The 16,475-nt window shown below is 46.6% G+C and overlaps 2 protein-coding genes across 4 annotated transcripts in view; one reads left to right on the top strand and one right to left on the bottom strand.

Annotated features, from left to right (window-relative positions):
- The first annotated feature begins 837 nt into the window (after positions 1-837).
- Positions 838-1,959, top strand: LOC138067102 (C-X-C motif chemokine 13-like). The gene is made up of 4 exons (XM_068941183.1): positions 838-1,003; positions 1,297-1,432; positions 1,573-1,656; positions 1,777-1,959. Exons 1-4 carry the CDS (start codon positions 940-942, stop codon positions 1,811-1,813), a joined length of 321 nt encoding a protein of 106 aa, XP_068797284.1. The 5' UTR covers positions 838-939; the 3' UTR covers positions 1,814-1,959.
- A 1,809-nt stretch (positions 1,960-3,768) lies between these two features.
- CNOT6L (CCR4-NOT transcription complex subunit 6 like) overlaps positions 3,769-16,475 on the bottom strand; it is a 30,423-nt gene continuing 17,716 nt past the window's right edge. For all 3 annotated transcript variants that reach the window (XM_068941180.1, XM_009687249.2, XM_009687250.2), the window contains exons 2-12: positions 16,261-16,382; positions 15,623-15,809; positions 15,081-15,166; positions 14,544-14,633; positions 13,620-13,688; positions 11,064-11,221; positions 9,944-10,098; positions 8,316-8,467; positions 6,829-7,053; positions 5,931-6,133; positions 3,769-5,562 (exon numbers count right to left, since the gene is read on the bottom strand). In XM_068941180.1, the coding sequence (XP_068797281.1) occupies positions 5,350-5,562; positions 5,931-6,133; positions 6,829-7,053; positions 8,316-8,467; positions 9,944-10,098; positions 11,064-11,221; positions 13,620-13,688; positions 14,544-14,633; positions 15,081-15,166; positions 15,623-15,809; positions 16,261-16,372 (1,650 nt within the window). In that variant the 5' untranslated portion in view covers positions 16,373-16,382 and the 3' untranslated portion in view covers positions 3,769-5,349. The remainder of the gene's footprint in view (positions 5,563-5,930; positions 6,134-6,828; positions 7,054-8,315; positions 8,468-9,943; positions 10,099-11,063; positions 11,222-13,619; positions 13,689-14,543; positions 14,634-15,080; positions 15,167-15,622; positions 15,810-16,260; positions 16,383-16,475) is intronic.

Here is a 16,475-nt window from a genome sequence, read left to right as displayed (position 1 = left end):
GGGCCCTGATGTTTCCCCCCGAGCCGGGGCGGGAGGTGGGCGCGAGGGCTGCCGAAGCGGCGGTCCCTCGGCGGGGGTGGCCGCCGGCACCGGGGACGCCGGGGCTGCTCCGGAGATGCAAAACGGCCGGGTTTCCCGTAAAAAAAAAGGCGGATTCATCCGCTGCAATAGGTTTCCCCAGCTCAGCGCTGACGGCTCAGGTACCACGGTGCCAGCAGGGGAGAAACCCCGCTTTTCTGGGAGGGTTTTGTGTAAAGGCGCAGGCCCCGTTGCAGGCCCCGCGGCCGAGAGCCTTCTCGTGGCGGCGGCGCCCGCGCCGGCACCCAAAAATCACGCCTGCAACCCGCGCGCGGGGTCTGCGGCAGCCCCGTGACAAGCCCTCCGCGGTTCCACGCCGGCCTTTAATAACGCGGCCGCGCGATAAGGAAGTTGCGATGTTGGTTTCTTTGCATTACGACTGATCTCCCCCCCCCCCCATCTTCTCCTTCTTTTTATTTAAATGCTTATTTTACGGTGCTTCTCTGTTTTGCAAACAGCGTTGCCAGCACCCAGCTTAACGCTGGCCCTTTCTGGGCAAACCTCTTTTTTTTTGGGCAAAACTCTTTTTTTTTTTTTTGGGGGGGGGCCAAAAAGCTGGCAAAGCGGGAGCTTTGGCGGGGGCAGGCGGCGCAGGGAGGCGAGGGGGGTCCGGGTCCTTGTGGGTCCGAGGGTTCGCCCCTCGCCTCGGCCGGCTCCGCTACTGAAATTCCCGCGCGCCACGTGCCGGCGGGGAAGCAGCGCGAGGGGAAGGGGAAGGACGGGCCGCGGAGAAACGCGGCGGCGCCTTTTTCCTCTCTCCGGTTCCTCCTGGGCGAATCCCCCCCCCCCCTCCCCGGGGCGCGGGCTATAAAGGGGGGCCCCGGGCAGCGCCGGCGCCGCTCGCGGGCGTTTCGGCCGAGGATGAAGCTGCTGCCGGCCGCGCTGGCCCTCGCCCTGCTCCTCAGCCGCTTGGCGCCGGCGGGCGGTGAGTGACTTTTCGGCGGAGGTTTTGCCCCCCCCCACCCCACCCCGCTCCCCTTTCTGCCTCTTGGCTTCTCTTTCGCCTGGCGTTTGCCTTTCGGCCCGTCCCGCTCGGGGCGTTTGGCGTTTCCCATCCCCGAAACGCGAGCCACGCGGCGGCCGGCCGCGGGATTTGGGGGGACGGTGGGGTTTTTTTGGAGGGGGGTCGGGGGGGGGGTGTCCCGTCTGCCGTGTGCGTGCGGGGGCCGGGACCTCGCTGTTTTTGGGGGGTGGGGGGGCGGTTTGCTCTGGGCGCAGGGCTGTCGCTGGAGAGCCTGCTCACCAACAAGCGCTGCAAGTGCATCAAGTCCACCTCCCGCGTGGTCGGCCTCGGCATGATCCTGGCCATCGACATCAGCTCCCCGGGCATTTACTGCAGGAGGAAGGAGATCATGTAAGCGGGCCCGTTTCGGCCGAACCGCGGGGCAGAGCCTCCCCCCGACCCCCAACCAGCGCCCCGCTGCGCCGAGGGGGGGGGTTCCCCTGCAAATGAGGGGGGGGGGCTCACCGTGTCCCCCCCCCACCCCCTTCCAGCCTCTCCTTGAAGAGGAACAAGAAAGTGTGCGTGGCCCCCGAGGCGCCCTGGATCCAGCTGCTCATCCACAGGCTGACGCAGAGGTAGGCGCAGCGCCCCCCCCCCCAAAAAAACCCCCCCGCCGACTGGCCAACGCGTGGCTGGCATGACCCCCCCCCCCACTCACCCCTCGCTCTTTTTCTTCTTAACTCCCTAACCTGCAGGAACGCCAGCAAAAAAGAAGCGCCGCCGGCCCCGTAGCCCGCCCGCGGCCTCCCCAGCGGAGGAGTTATTTATTCGCTCGCCCCGGCGGCCTGAACGCGAGCGGGTGCCCGCGGAGGTTGGCGGGGTTCGCCGCGCAGCCCCCGCTCCCCGCTTCCCCTGCTCAATAAAAGCATGAACCCGCTGCCCTCGCGCCCCGGCGCCGCTCTTCCCGCCGGCGGGCGAGCGGGATGGAGCTGGGGCCCCGCGGGCAAAGCAGCGCCGCCGCCCCGGCATCCCCTGGGAAGGAGAAAGGCATCTCCCCGTTCGTGGCTTTTCGGCGGCTTTTCGGTCGGGGTAGGTTAAAACCCCGGTTCAAAAAGTCCGGTTCAAGCACCTCTAGGTGTCCGAGGCCTGGGGACTTACCGGCGGGTGAGAAGGGTTTTAAGGGTTTTGAATCCCCTCGCGCGTCCTTCTCGGCAAGCACAAGGGGACGCGAGGGCGCTTGCGCTCCTTAGTCCCCAGACAGCCAGCGTGAGCAGCAGTCCCTGAGCTCCACCGGGCCAAAACCAAAACACCCTGCCCGTTTAAACTGGGCCTTAGCTCTTTAGTAGCAGGGCAATGAAAATAAACACCCCCCCCCCCCCCCGCCTTGAAAAAGGGTAGAGCGGCTCGCGCCGTGGCTGCGGGCAAAGCCGGGGTCGCTGCGGGAGAGGGGGTGACAACCGCGACCGAAGGTGAAAACCCGCCGTTTCACGCCGACACAACAGCCCACACCGCCCTGCTCTGGCGTTCATAGCGCGCGCTCTCAGCTCGCTTTGGGTACAGCGTTTTAAGACCCTTCCCGTCGCGCTTCCCCCCACCCCCGGCTCTGCGTCCCCCCCGGCCCGAACCGCCGCCATCGCAAACCCTGGCGTCGCGGAGAGCGTTTGGAAGCGGAGAAAAAAGCCAACCGAAGCTGGTCCGGCAACGCCACGGCCGCCCACCGGAAGCCAAACGAAAGCCAAATGCCAGCTTCCCCACCTCCCTTTGGGGTTTGGGTCGTCCCCCCCCCAACTTCGTTCCCACCCTCTCCCGCCCTGACATTACAAAAGATCGCGGTTGGTTTTCCTTTTTATTAACAAACGGGCTCCTCGGCAGGTCATATACAATCGTAGGTGAACTTTTAAATTCCATTTTATACAAACAGCTCAAAAAATATTGGGAGTGAAGTATGGTAGGAAATATTGCTCACGCCGCTAAGGTGACCGCGCGGGCAGCGGAGGGGGAGGCCGGGTGCTTAGCGCGTCCGTCCAGAGCAGAGAAACTCGCCCCCCCCCCCCGCCCCCAACCCTCCGAAAAGGAGACAGTAGCCGATTACAGAAAGGTAATGTCCACAAAATTTAAGTTTTTCATGCTATTCTACTTTCCAGTACTATACTCTCAAATCGCTTCCTCAATTTAGCTGCGCGGCTAGGTGTCGAACGCTTGAGGTGCGTTTACCCGAGACAACCTGCACCGAGAGGAGGAGGAGAAAAAAAAGAAAAAAAAAAATCCGCCTTCTGCAGGGCTGTCGGTGCTGCGCAAAGCCGTGGCCGTGCACTGACTTCACCCGGCTGCGATGATAACCTCCAAATTTGCAGTAGAGATGCCGCCTCCGTTTGCAGGCACTTCTTTCCAAAGGGAGTTGTCATCGCGTTGAACCAATTTTGGCGTCCTGTCCCACCGCCCCCCCCCCCCCAAAACCCCGCCGGCCTCCCCCCCCACACCTTCCCAGCCCCCCCAGCAAAAAAGTCAGGGAAATTTGTTTCTACCCTGGATCCAATTGGTTTTTCCTATGGGTAATTTCCTATGGATAAAACGACAAAGGAAATGTCTGATTAAAGAGCGGAGGAACAGCCGGAGCTGTCGGCTTTGCAAGGCAGCAGATGGCTCCTCGGTTTTCCAAAGTAATTTCACGATTTCAAATTGACTTTTTAAGGATACGGATGAGACATAAATATAGGCTATCAATCTGTTTAAAAATTTCATTCACATAATGGAAAATTTTTTCATTTATTAAAAATATCACATTTTGAGACTAGAAACAGTAAAGTGCATGAAAAGTTTTTAAAATATAAATTCAAGAAAAATCTTATAGCAGCAAAAAAGCAGAATAAAGAAAAACTTAAAAACACAGACACAACCTTTTCCTATTACTGTGCCTTTTTTTTTTTTTTGACATCAAGCAGCCAACCAATTGTTCAGAAAATTGCATTATGTTTAATGCCTCTTGAGGCACAAGGTTTTGAACTGGCCACCTCGAGCATAAAAAGGGAAAAAAAAAAAAAAGGAGGAAAAAAACCCCAAAAACGATTTCCAACACATCTAAAGAGCATTAACAGTTGGGAATGAACCAGCAGCTTTTTAATTCGACCCTGACCGACAACAGAAAGAAAGAGCATTAAAAACCTGCGATGGCTATTTGGCAACTAGGGTCAGGAAAAATAATCCAAGGAATGATTATGGCTACCACTCTCTCCCCCAACGAAAAAAGCGTTCAGACAGCTACTCCCCACGCGCTTCGGAGACAGAAGTAAGACCATATCCAGCGGCTTTTTCCTGTACCCTTGGCGTAACCAGGTAATCCAAAATTTCTCACCTTTGCAACTGAGCTTCGGACAAGGGAAGCTGGAACGGAGCTGGAACTTCTTTATTCGCCCCGAACCCAAACGCTTGCCACTATTTAAGTGCGATTTCTTGCCGTTCCTAAGTCCTGCTCCCAAACGACGCTGCTGAGCAGCGTGCCACCTCGGTTTGCCGAAGCAGGCAGACAGCTCTGTGGACCGGCGATGGTCTGGATCACCCAAGAGCTGACCCAGAAAGGGCCAAGTTCTTCAGAGCGCCAAAAAAAAAAAAAGAGTTACCTGCCTGGCTGCCGAGCAAGCAATCTCGAGGGCATTAAATGCTCAAATACGACTTCTTGTGTGCTGTAAGGTCATCGCAAACTTCATCGTAAATGAAATTCCGTCAGGAGAATTTAGACCTCAAGTGTCCCTACGGCTATTAAGCCATCTTTGGTTTTTCTTATATTAGTCAGATAACGGGCAGGGCCACACGGCTAATAATTTATAGTCAAATATTAAGTGCTTTGCTAATGTGCAAAATTTATTTTGGATGCAGAGTTCAGTCTCCATTTTGGGTTCGGACAAATAGCATTTCTAAGATACTTCCTACAAGACAATCATTTCTACTTTTGTTTTTCTTTCTCCTAAAAGGACGGCTCATTTTGCCATATTCTGGAAAAAGCATTCTCTTTAAATATGCTAAAATGCAAGTTTTTAATCTCATTTGTCCATTTATAAGTGCAGCTTCCTACTGAAAAGAAAAAGCTTGCCAGTTAAAAAAAAAAAAAATTAAATTAAAAACCTGGAAAGGGAATAATACTTTGGTTCCAGCCCTAGTGCCAAATGATACCAATATGCACCAAAAATGTGCAAAATCTCATATCAAACACATAAGGAAAGGAGCTTGAAGAAGCAGCTTAAGGTTGGCCATACTTCACTCCTATATACTTTGATTTACAACTGTACAGGTCCATGACAACAGGTCCTTGCCCGCAACGGGGCAGGGCTCCACTACCTCCTGCTGGGCAAGTGAACGCCGTTGACAAGAGGCAGGAGCGGAGGATGGAGTTCGAGTTGTGTTAACAGTGAGAAGTGGTCTGAAGGGATGTGAGGGTGTGGACACCCAGTGATGTTGTTCTCAACCAGCCACTGAGGGTCCAAAGGCCCCAGGACACCAAGCACGTTCATGTGAGTGTTGGAATAGAAAATGTAGTCAATCACACCCTAGGGAGAAAGAGAAACACGACAGTGAGAACAGATCCGGGTCCCGGCAACCCGTACTCGACTTGCCTCTCGCTGCGATTCGGAGGAGGACGTACAGCACCGGGACGAGCGCAATAAACGCATACACCTTTTTGCGTTCAAAGCGCTGTCTCCGTTTTAAGTCACTGACCAGAGTCAGCTCCAGCAGCTTTAAAACGCCAACGCATCTAGGACTTTTGTGTGTTAGGGAAGCGTCCGGCAAGCGTAGGAACCGGCGGTGAGGCACTTACAGCAACAGAGAGAAAGGCAGCCGATTGCCAGAGAATTAAGACGGCCTCCTGGAGAGACCAGGTCAACGTCTGCCATTTCAGAAAAAAATCGCTGCTTACTTTGAAATCAAAAGTGTAATTGGTGTAAGGCATCAAGTTGTTTTCATAGGCGCTCTTGAGTTGGAAGCCATGCGTAATTCTTCCTTCAGAAGCCCCGTTTTTCCCATTGCCGCTGAAGTTCATGAGACACTCGTTGTAACGCAACTCTTTGAAGTCCTTGTGGTTGTCAGCTACTATGCCATTGCTTAGATATTCCACCACACCTGTTCGCAAAGCAAACGGCTCCGTGAGTCGCTTTGAAATACAGCGTTCGTGGCATTACGACGTAGGCGTTAAAAACCAAAAAGAGACCCCCTGAAGTCAGAAGGAAAAGAGCTTCCACCTAAGTGGAAATCCACCCAGCGGCCGTCTTGTCCGTGTCTGAGAGGTAAGCAGCTTTCTGACCTGCAGCCAAGCAGCAGAGGCTCGCCAGCGGTTTTGGTACAATTTTTTAGGATTACGGCAAGACCACAGTATATGTACTAACCCCGGGAGTGCTAGAGAAGCAGCTTTCATATGTGTTCCTGATATTACAGTATTAAACATCACACAGCAAGTCCATCTCTTTAGAAAAAAGTTTTCAGGTTACATCAGGAACTCACCACATTCCCGCTGATTAGTGCCGCTCAAGGCAAGGCTATTTGTTTAGCGATTCGTTTTAAGATCTTTTTGTGCTTTTCTCCACATCTTTTAAGGCATGGCCAGCTCTTCTAGAGTGTACAGCTAATCACAAAAAAACAATCTACTCAACCAGAGGGCTTGCGTTTGCTTTATTCAGATTTTGAAAGGCAGCTGTTAACTAAGAAAGCTTTCATCAATACTTAACCAAGGAAGCACCAACCACCAAATAACCCTCAGAGGAGAAGAGGATTCAAGCGCTCTAAAAAAAGAAGTTACATTAAGAAGGAATCAGTCCTACCTGAATCAGGCAGTGAGTTAAGATCTGCACACAGCACCAGAGGGATAGAATTAGGATCTGCTGTTGGGCTACCAGGCCTGCTTGAGGCTTTCTCAAGGATATTTTTCAGTTCTGAGACAAACATCATAGTCTGAATGAGTTTCACATCTGAGTATTCAGGGTCCCAGTGCATGTGGGCATTGGCCACTATGAGCAGCTGTTTGTCCACATGAAGTGATTTCATACCTAGATAAATAAATACATTTTTTTCAGTGAAAAGGCTGATTATGTGAAGACAGCCGATTCCCCCTCGTTATGTTCAGGGCCTAGCTACTGAGAGCTTCAGACGCGCTAGCGCACGGGCGTACGTTCGTGGCTGGAAAAAGGCATTTCTTGAACCGTTGCTCCCTTCTAAATCAGCAACACTCACGTATTATTACTCGATTCAATCTCTCCCGATAGCCGCCATACAATTAGGATTTTATTCCATCTCTACTGATCAACTGCATGTGTTAACATCTCTTCTAAACGCTTCCCTCCTCTTCCTCTCCACTTCTCCGGGACACATCTCCTCCAGAACTCTCCAATCCCCAGGCACTAAAGGGCACTATGAACTGAAAGGTGAAAGTGGTCATCCCTTGACTTTTAAACCACGTACCACTATTCAGTGTGTAAGGCACAGGAGGGTTTCCTGACTTGTCTCTGCCACAGTATGGCAGTTTGGTCCCTTGGAGAAAACTCGAGCCTGATTAAATGAACGCAGTTCGAACGTAGCTGCTGGAAAACACTACAGCTGTTTTTACTATTTATCTGAGAAACAGTACTCAAAAAGAGGGGACATAAAGTTACAGGCAGCTTCTTCCTGTCCTGCAATTTGGACATCCTGCTCCTTACACGAGAAACAAGTCATCAAAAAACCAGGCACACAAACAGAGCAGGGCGGCAATTCTAACTGTCTTGACGTCGTCTGCTGCATCTGATCAACCTTAATGAAAATGTGACAGTCAGTCAATCAACTGGCCTCAAAAGATACCTGATAATCTCATTCTTCACATCAATACATCAGCACTGTCATGTAATCACTGGGGGAGGATGGAAGGATTCAATAAGGATTTAAAAAAGAGACTTGAAAATAGAAACCGAGCATTTCCAACAACTATTGGTAAGAGCATCTGCGTGCAAACATACTGACCTTGGAAAAAATTTATCAAGTAGAATTTAATCGTCAAAGTAAGCAAGGACAAAAACTTGAGAGGAGAAAGTCAGACGTTGTACGTATGGAAGAAAGTGCAGCTAAAGCAGGAAATCACGTCACCTATGCCCGTTTTAGCTTCCGACAGACTACCATTTCTCAGACTAGCACAATGAACAGCATTCGCTCTTCTGCAAGTATTTCGTTACCATCACCGTGGCAGTAATGTTCTACAGAATCACATTACGTAAGGAGTCATTCACGCCTTAAGTGGAACCGAACAATTAATCCGTAAGATAACCGTGGTCATACTCACTTGCTCCAAACAATTCTTTGTGCACCTCTAACACCACAGCAACTCCAATGTTGTCCTTCGTCATCACTCTGTTTAACATAGCTTCCGAACCTTCCGAGTTCGCCATTGCCACCTGATTGAACTCCACCGTGTGCTTCTGCACCAGGGTAAATCTGAGTAAGCACACAGAACCGCATGTAAACACATCTGACTTAGAGGTATTTTAAAGGCATGGCTTGCATGTGAACTCCGGTCCTCCACAACCACGGGGAGAGCCTGTAGGACAGGGTGAGGTGCATCTCTTCTGTCCTTTCCTTCTAATAAAGGAAAACCAGTTCTAGGAAGTATCACCAAGTCAGGGCAGAGCTCTCCATCTGGCAAGGGAGGTTCTCTCCTAGGAGATGAGATATCTGGGGTCTGGGAAGCATTTGCTCTTGTCAGTGTAACAATCATCTGAGAGGCCTATTCAGAGCAAAGCACAGAGGTTATCACAGCTCCTCAGGGGAGTGTCCAAGGCAAAAAATTAAGATAACATGGTAACTAAAGGCTTGTCTTTTCTTTTGGGCAAATGTGTTACTAAAGAGCAGCGTCTTTCTCACCGCTAGCTACCACCATTAGTTTTGTGAAAATGTGTTTTCATTCCCTTCTGGCCTTAAAGTGCCCCAAAACATCTAGGTTCAGGACAACCTGAAACCTTCCGCTTGAATGAAAGGTTTTGGGTTTTTTTCCCTCACCTTAGCAAACAGAGATAAGTTTAATTACTATTAACAGACAAATTGAGTTCTTCTTCTGTTTTTTTAATAGTGATAGCCAAAGCGTAATAACCTGTTCTCTACATAGCCTTGTTAGTAGCAAGGTTTTAAAAACATCAGTTGTTTGTTTTCACAAGCTTTCTCTATTCAGAACCAGGTCCATTATTTTTATACACAAGCTGAAAGGCATATTTTTGTCTCTGAAAGCAACGAATGCTCAGAAAGGGGCTAAGATTTTGTGAAACTTCCACTCTAATTACTGAAACTGCTCGGAGGGAATATTCAGAAGGAGCTTGTGAGTGGTGCAACGTGAGCACAGTCCTGGGAGCAGTCTGCACAAATGAGCAGCGTGATGCCAGCACCCCCTCCTCCCTTCCCAAAAGTGTGATGCTTCTAGTGTAGCAGAACTTTATGGATCAGGTATTCAAAAATTACCCAGCTTAGAGCAGAGAATATTCTGTGATCCTCTGGCAGCAATACATCTTTTAATACCTGAAGATTAAGTCAGCACGGCTTACGGATCTTCAAAGATTAATCTTAGAGGGGTAAAATTTTATGTCAAGCAAGGCAACAGTTTGTAAAGGTGAGATAGTATTAGTAGATCAACCAAAAAGTGCAAGAATAAGGCGTGTTCAGTTTTTATTCATGCTAACCCCCCTACAACGTTCATGTTTCTTAACAGATATCTTTGTTCACAGTCTGAAAGAAATGGAAAGACTCTGTTGCAAATAACCAGAGCAGCACAGGGAGGAAGGAGGATCATTCTTTGTAGTGAACTTCATGCTTAGTTTTATAGCACGGTAATTTGGTTACCATACATCCTGAGCGAGGAAGGCCTTCAGACATAAATCAAACTATTTTTAAATGCTTTTAAGAAAAGCTGCTTTTGCCCCTTACTTTTCTGTTTTGAAGAATATTGCACAGCCATCCACATGCTTTTTCTCCTGCTCGGACATGATTTTGGCACGTGACTTTGGAGAAAAGAATCCGTCGTATCCTCGTTCTTTCAAGGCTGGCAGAAAAAGGGTGAAGTATTGCTCTGTTTCCACTTCCTGGAATTGAACACAAATATCCGAGAGTAATAAAGTCAAGTAAGCCCCTCCTATCGCCGTACAGCAACTTGTGCTTGTCTTGGCTTGCCGTCGGCAACTTTTACCAACGGCAAAGGCTCGTGTTTGCACAAATCATGTCACTTCCTAGATTAACGGCCTGATGGAAACAGGTTCGCGTTCCTCGATACCCTGGAATCCCCCCAAAGGAGAAAGTGACAGGGGTATTTTGAATACCAGCAGGAGATTACACCTGCTATTTTTGACATATGAATGCGGGTACTGTACTAGGTTAAAACTGCTTAGAGGTCTATAGATACCCAGCAGCAATTAATATTTAACCTTGAGAGCTCCACCTTAAAAGGGTCTCTCACTCCTCTATAGCAATATACTTTCTTTGCAGGAACATTTGACCTCCAATAGGGTTCTGCTGAGCTTTTCAGAACAAGATAACTATTCTCGTCTTGTGCACGGTTTTTATTTACCAGAGCTTGCTTAGAAAACAAAAGATCACATTAAAGACAGAAGTGCTCAACTGTACCAAACATTTGCAGTAAACTCCTAGCAACACAGCAGGACACAAGTATCAATCCAGCAACCAATTACTTAACTCTGAACATGTTGGTCCCCTCAGTTTTCAGTGAGATTATTTTTGAGAAACATGTATTTTAACATCTGTACTGGGCAGGAGCGGACGAGAGACAGTGGCATTTGGGGATTTATCATTCTACAGTCTGCCTTCGTGCAGTAAACTCCAAAAATCAGCTTAGCTGATTTTATCTCAGTTCCTTTATCTTATTTCATAAAACACCGGATAATATGTGAACAAGGAGCTGCGCGCACAGTTTGCACTGGGAAGCCCCAGAGTCTGTGAGCAGGCAGGAGAATACGGTGTTTTCAAGAGAACGTTACGTTCTAAAGGTGGAAGTTAAATGTTTTCTGTTTCTGATGTAAAACAAAGTTATTACCTGAAGACTAATGATATCTGCATCACAGTTGACTATTTCTTCCATGATTCCCTTCTTTCTGTACTCCCAGTTCAGTGCCCAAGACGGGCAGTAGCCATAGAGCTGCCGGGTGGCGTATTTATCACACAACACATTGTAACACATAACTGTGAATGAAGCTAGAAGGAAACAAAGACGGGGAAATGACGTCAGCTTCTGACGATAATGAACGCTGAAGTTATTCAAGTCAAGACACCATATCTTACGCGGTCTATTTTGGAGGGCCTACCAAACACACGTCAGTGGGCTTATTCCACTGCGAGTTTCATCAACAGGAGTAAAAAAGGCCCTGCTGAGCCAGCAGTTGCCATGTAAAACCAAAATCTTCCTGAAAAAAAATCAGCATTACTACCAAAGCACGAAGGAGTCATGATTGTAACAAACCAACGCAATCCCATTTTGCCGTTAATTCTTTATTTCCTCTGGGCAAGGGGTAATTTACTGCTGAGCAACAATTAGGAACGGTCTCTCTGGAGCTGGGGGGGTCGGGGACAGGCAAGGCGCGCCATTTCAGCAATTGAGTCAAACGCCAGGGTCAAGCACTTTAAATGCCCTGATACAGCAGCCTCGGGCCAGAATGACCTGCACAGTTCTAAAACAAAATCAAAACCAAACTAATAAGGAAGGGCTACTATGTCATGATACGGCAGCATCAGAGAGAAACGTTGCCTCAGAAAGCTTCGTTTTTAGGCACTTTAATTCCAAAACATCAGTACGGTTTTCCTAGCGCTTGTTTAATGTATTTTTAATTGACTAGAAAAACATAGTGTTCCTCTTTCCTGTGGTTAAAGTGTATCAAGTCCAAGTGAGAGAGAGGCCTGGGAGAGGGCGGGCAAGAGAAGGAGAAATGAATTCATAAATCAGCAAGCACCTAATATATTATTTGCTGGCACTGAAAAAAGGGGAGAAGTCAGTATGTCTCTCATCAGGTCATTCAGCCTGAAATACGGCTCTTTCACGCACAAACCTTTTAGCTGCCTCTTCAAACATCACCTGAGATTTTAAACCAATTAAAAAGAAAAAAAAGTAGGTAAATGCAACATCCTAGCACCATGCCACTGGGAAAAGACTGCTCATATTTGCAGGGAATTAAGTGAGGTTTTACTATGACGTTAACCGAGAGCCTGTCAGTGCCTCTGCCAGAAGCCTGCGGCTAGTGTTTCAACACGGATAACATAATTCAGCACACACAAATATATTTTTCAGTATAACAGGAGCTGGAAATGTTATCTGTGAACGTCCAGATGTTTCATTACAAAGACTAAAAATACTACGTAAAAATATCTTTTGTTCTTTTACGAGACAAAGTTTGATATAGCCAAGACCAAGCAGAAAGGCATTTGCAAACAGGGCTAAGACAGTTGCACAGACTGAAGTCAAATCAAAGATTGCTGGTACAGTTTTGCAGATTAATCTGTGTTAAACAACAAAACAGCTGCTTTTTTATCTTCATAGTCACAGAAGATTTCTGCCCTTCATTTGTTTCCATTTTGTTATAACAACCTATTGATTTTTTCTTTCTGAAAAGCTTCTTGCACTGGATCTTGCCATTTCTACCATGAAACATCCCACAGCTCACTTGCTTAGTGCAATGCTGTTTAATGACTCCAAAATTCTGTTTCCGCTCAAAGTTTGAGTAAAAAACAAAAATCAAGTCAGTAGAACTGCACTGAGATCCTAATCTGCAAGGGAATTTGAAGCAGGGGTGGTATACAGGTTTTTTGGCACTTCTTCCCTTTCTCTCTATTTTTTGCTGGTTTGCCATTCTTGAAAATCAAACAGTGACAGGTGATCTTAACTACTGCTTTAACTTCCTTAACATACTACTGAGTTAAGTCTTGAAGACCTGATAACCTGGGGTTTCCAAAAAAAAAACACGGAGAAGACTGCCAATATTACTCGTGTTGGTTATTAATTGGCTCTTATTCAATAACAATATTAGCATTCGTGTTCTTTATACATGCTCACGCGTGCTTTTTGAGGGCTACATTCAGGAAGAATAGACAGTGGATTCGTACCTACTGCGGGAAAGCTGCCTCTTGCACTTTACCATACGCAACAATAGAGGGCATTAAACTAACTGCGGTACCAGGCACTCCACGTGTTCTCTTGCACATAAGGGACTCCTCAAAGTCTAAGGCTAGGCAGCGTTGGTGTGGACACTGCATTTGTACACAGTTATTTTACAGCTCTTCTATATACTATGAAATAGCACAAAAAAAAAAAAGGAAAGCTCTTTTGCTGGGGCCTCACTGGCTGCAGCAACTATGAAAAGACCTAACATGGAAAAGGAATGCCTGACATCACATCAGAATTGGAAAAAAAAAAAAAAGATATTTACAGCCCCAGTTTTGAAACACAGCCCAGCCACGCGCTAATTATTTTGTAACAAATGAACACAAATGGCTGTTTGCAGTCTGATCCAGGTAACACAGAAGACTTCACTGAAAATAAAGCCAAAGAAAAATTCTCCGGTGCTTCATTGTCTGAACACAGGAAAAAGAACCACAGATTTACCTGAGGGCAGAATTTGGTCTCGTTCTTTTAAAGTAATCCATGGCCTCGGAGGCAGCTGCTCTGGATGAACTAGAAAATGTAAAGCAGTGATTAATTCAGAGTTTATTGTTGTTAAGCTACAGTTTCTAAACCAAACTGATGACTCAACAGGACTGTTTCACCCTGTGCTTTGCAACCCCGACTCCCCAAGCCTTTTTAAGCTCCAGGGGAGACAAGGATATACAAAAATCATCTAAAGGCCAGACAAAGCTAACGATAGTAAGAGCAAATTGCCAGCTGTATGATTCCCAATTATTTTTCTCTCTTGCTTTTAAAAGAAACACTGAAAGAGTCCTGTACTTTGAATATGCTGCTTAACAAGGAGTGGGAAATCTTGCAGTGGTTCAGCATCCTATACTGCCTTTCCCCAAGAACCTTACCCTACATCACAATCATGCAATTCACACTCTCCAGTTACGAAGCTAGATACCGGATTTTTAGGCAGCATAAGAGAAAGACCATGTAAAACGCTGGTGGTTTTACAATACAGTAGAGTTCAGCTGTGAGCAGTTTCCAACATAAACACAGCTACCATTAAAATTTAATAATTAGGAATTCTTGAAATGCAAAATCCGATCAAGTCCGGTGGATTTCTGCTATCCGATCTGCACATGAATTGCATTTTGTAACAAAGCGCACTAAGTAACAGAACGGCAAAATTTAAGGAACACGCTTCCTAAAAATACATTATAAAACTCATTGGCACGTAGCGTGTTTTCCAGACACAGGCCAAAGCCTATAGCTAAGAGTACAAAAAGATGTATCTCAAAAGCAGTTAGAAAATACTCTCCCCTCAGCAGTTCAGATTCTTGAGTGAATGACAGATACTGTGAGTAAAGCACACTTTTACAACATTTATGTCAACGAGATTTGTAGATTTGTCACCTGCTAGATTGTCAAGCATGTAGTTCAGTAGCTTTCGAGTTCCATCTGGATCTTGGTAGAGGCTGAGAATATCTTGTGATAAAGGATTGCCTGCCAACCAAATAAAACAACAACCGGGTGATTAGCCGCCTGGCTTTCTCGAGGTTTCCCAATAAAAGAAAACCTCCCATAATGAGAACAGACAAACCGACCTAAAAGATCTTCACATTACTTAACTCCCTAACTCTAGAATACCACTGTAGCAGGTGCTATACAGATAGCCAGTACCTACAGACTTTCCTCCTTCAACTCACTTCAGTCAAGACAGAATAAGTTAAGAAGTCTATTTATCTATTTTCAAATTTGAAATAAGTTTATAATGGAGTTTAAGAGCATTAACAAATAGTGTTATTTTCCAAACTGGCTGGTCATCTTCGCTACGAGCTTAATATCTAAAATAAATTGTAAGAAAGTGTTGAGATAACACAGAAAGCTTTTGAGCCCAACTCTCAGTAGTTCAAGAGTACTTCTAGGAATATTTAACTGTAAAGAACTCACCTTTCAAACCTAGGGTTTGTAGCTGGAAGAGCCGTCCAAGTTCATAAGGCAAAACCCGTAACAGATTGTTATTTAAAAGCAATTCCCTGCAGCAAATGCAAAAACATTTTTGATGGGGATCACTTCAGAAGAAAACTCTTAAGGGACTGTATGCTGCCCCTTTTCAAAGATGGCACTTTCCATTCTGAATTTTTTGTATTACAGAAAGATATGCCAATCTTCCCATTTCACAGCATAACTGAAATACACCCATTAAAAAAAAAAACACAAAGACAAAATTAAATCAGGGAGAAGTTACACAGCAGCCAATCCCCAAGTCTCAAACTGCGAATGTTTCAAAGCAGAATACTACACAGCATATAGATATCTATCCGTACCGATCAGAAGAAAGTAATAACAAAAGTAATTATTAGAACTAAGCCTTTGCACCAATCTTGAATTTTTCAGAAAAATTAAATTCAAGAACAGAAAGTCAAAAAGCACTTAGTCTCCATCCCGACCAAACAGAGTTTTGGAAAGTTAACCAGAATAATTTATCTCACCTGAGAGATACCATGTTTCCTAGTTCTGCTGGTAAACTTCTGAGTTTGTTGGATGACAGATCCAGGTAAACCAGATTATGAAGCTTGGCAATATCAGGTGGAATGCGAGTAAGATTATTGTCATTGAGGTGTAGAGCCGTCAAGTGCGTCAGGGACCAAAGTGACGTACTTAAGCTACGCACTCTACCTAAAAGAGAAAAGTAAAGAACCGCTTCTTCAGTTGGCTTTACACTCTCAAATTACTGGATGCAAACTCCGGGGCATGTCAGAATTCCCATTTGCAGAGCTGGTTGGGATTTCCAGTGTGGGAACCCTATCACGTCAACGCAATACTCAATGACGCCCGCAGAAAATACACTCACGTGATCTGAGCAGGTTTTAAATAATCATCTAACACTCCCTGTTAAAAGGGTGGAGATAGAGGTACAGTTCCATGGAAGCAGACATGCTACCCAAAACACCAAATGAACTGGAAGCGAGCAAGAAAGGCTTGCAGGCAACCTGGTAAATTAAGTCATGTTCCTCCTCCACTTCAGAAAAACCCTTTGCACTACAGGATCTCCTATCGGGAAGGATCTGGTACAATTTTTGCACGCTGCAACTCTGCCGAGCAACAATTCAAAACCAAATCAACTCACCCGAGATCTCTAATTCGGCCCAGTGAGACTTCTTCCCGTTGGCTACCTCTTCGGCTGACATGATGGTGTAAATTCTGCGAGGATCTGGAGGATCATATTTTTCCTTTGGCATCCCTGTTAGTCTGCAAGACCACCACAACCGTTACTATATGCCACTTAACAACCTTTCTTCATTTCTGTTGTTTAAGAAATAGTCTAACACTTGATATAGGAAA

This window comes from Struthio camelus, chromosome 4, assembly GCF_040807025.1.
Source record: "Struthio camelus isolate bStrCam1 chromosome 4, bStrCam1.hap1, whole genome shotgun sequence".
NCBI classification, from domain to species: domain Eukaryota; kingdom Metazoa; phylum Chordata; class Aves; order Struthioniformes; family Struthionidae; genus Struthio; species Struthio camelus.
Note: the sequence above shows the minus strand (reverse complement) of the source record. Positions and strands in the feature narration are given on the sequence as shown.

What these genes read in the sequence shown, in the direction of transcription:
- LOC138067102 (XM_068941183.1), top strand. Translation starts at nt 940, where the DNA reads ATGAAGCTGCTGCCGGCCGCGCTGGCCCTCGCCCTGCTCCTCAGCCGC. An exon ending in CCGCTTGGCGCCGGCGGGCG is followed by an intron (nt 1,004 to 1,296) that starts GTGAGTGACTTT and finishes CTCTGGGCGCAG; the next exon opens with GGCTGTCGCTGGAGAGCCTG. An exon ending in ATCCACAGGCTGACGCAGAG is followed by an intron (nt 1,657 to 1,776) that starts GTAGGCGCAGCG and finishes CCTAACCTGCAG; the next exon opens with GAACGCCAGCAAAAAAGAAG.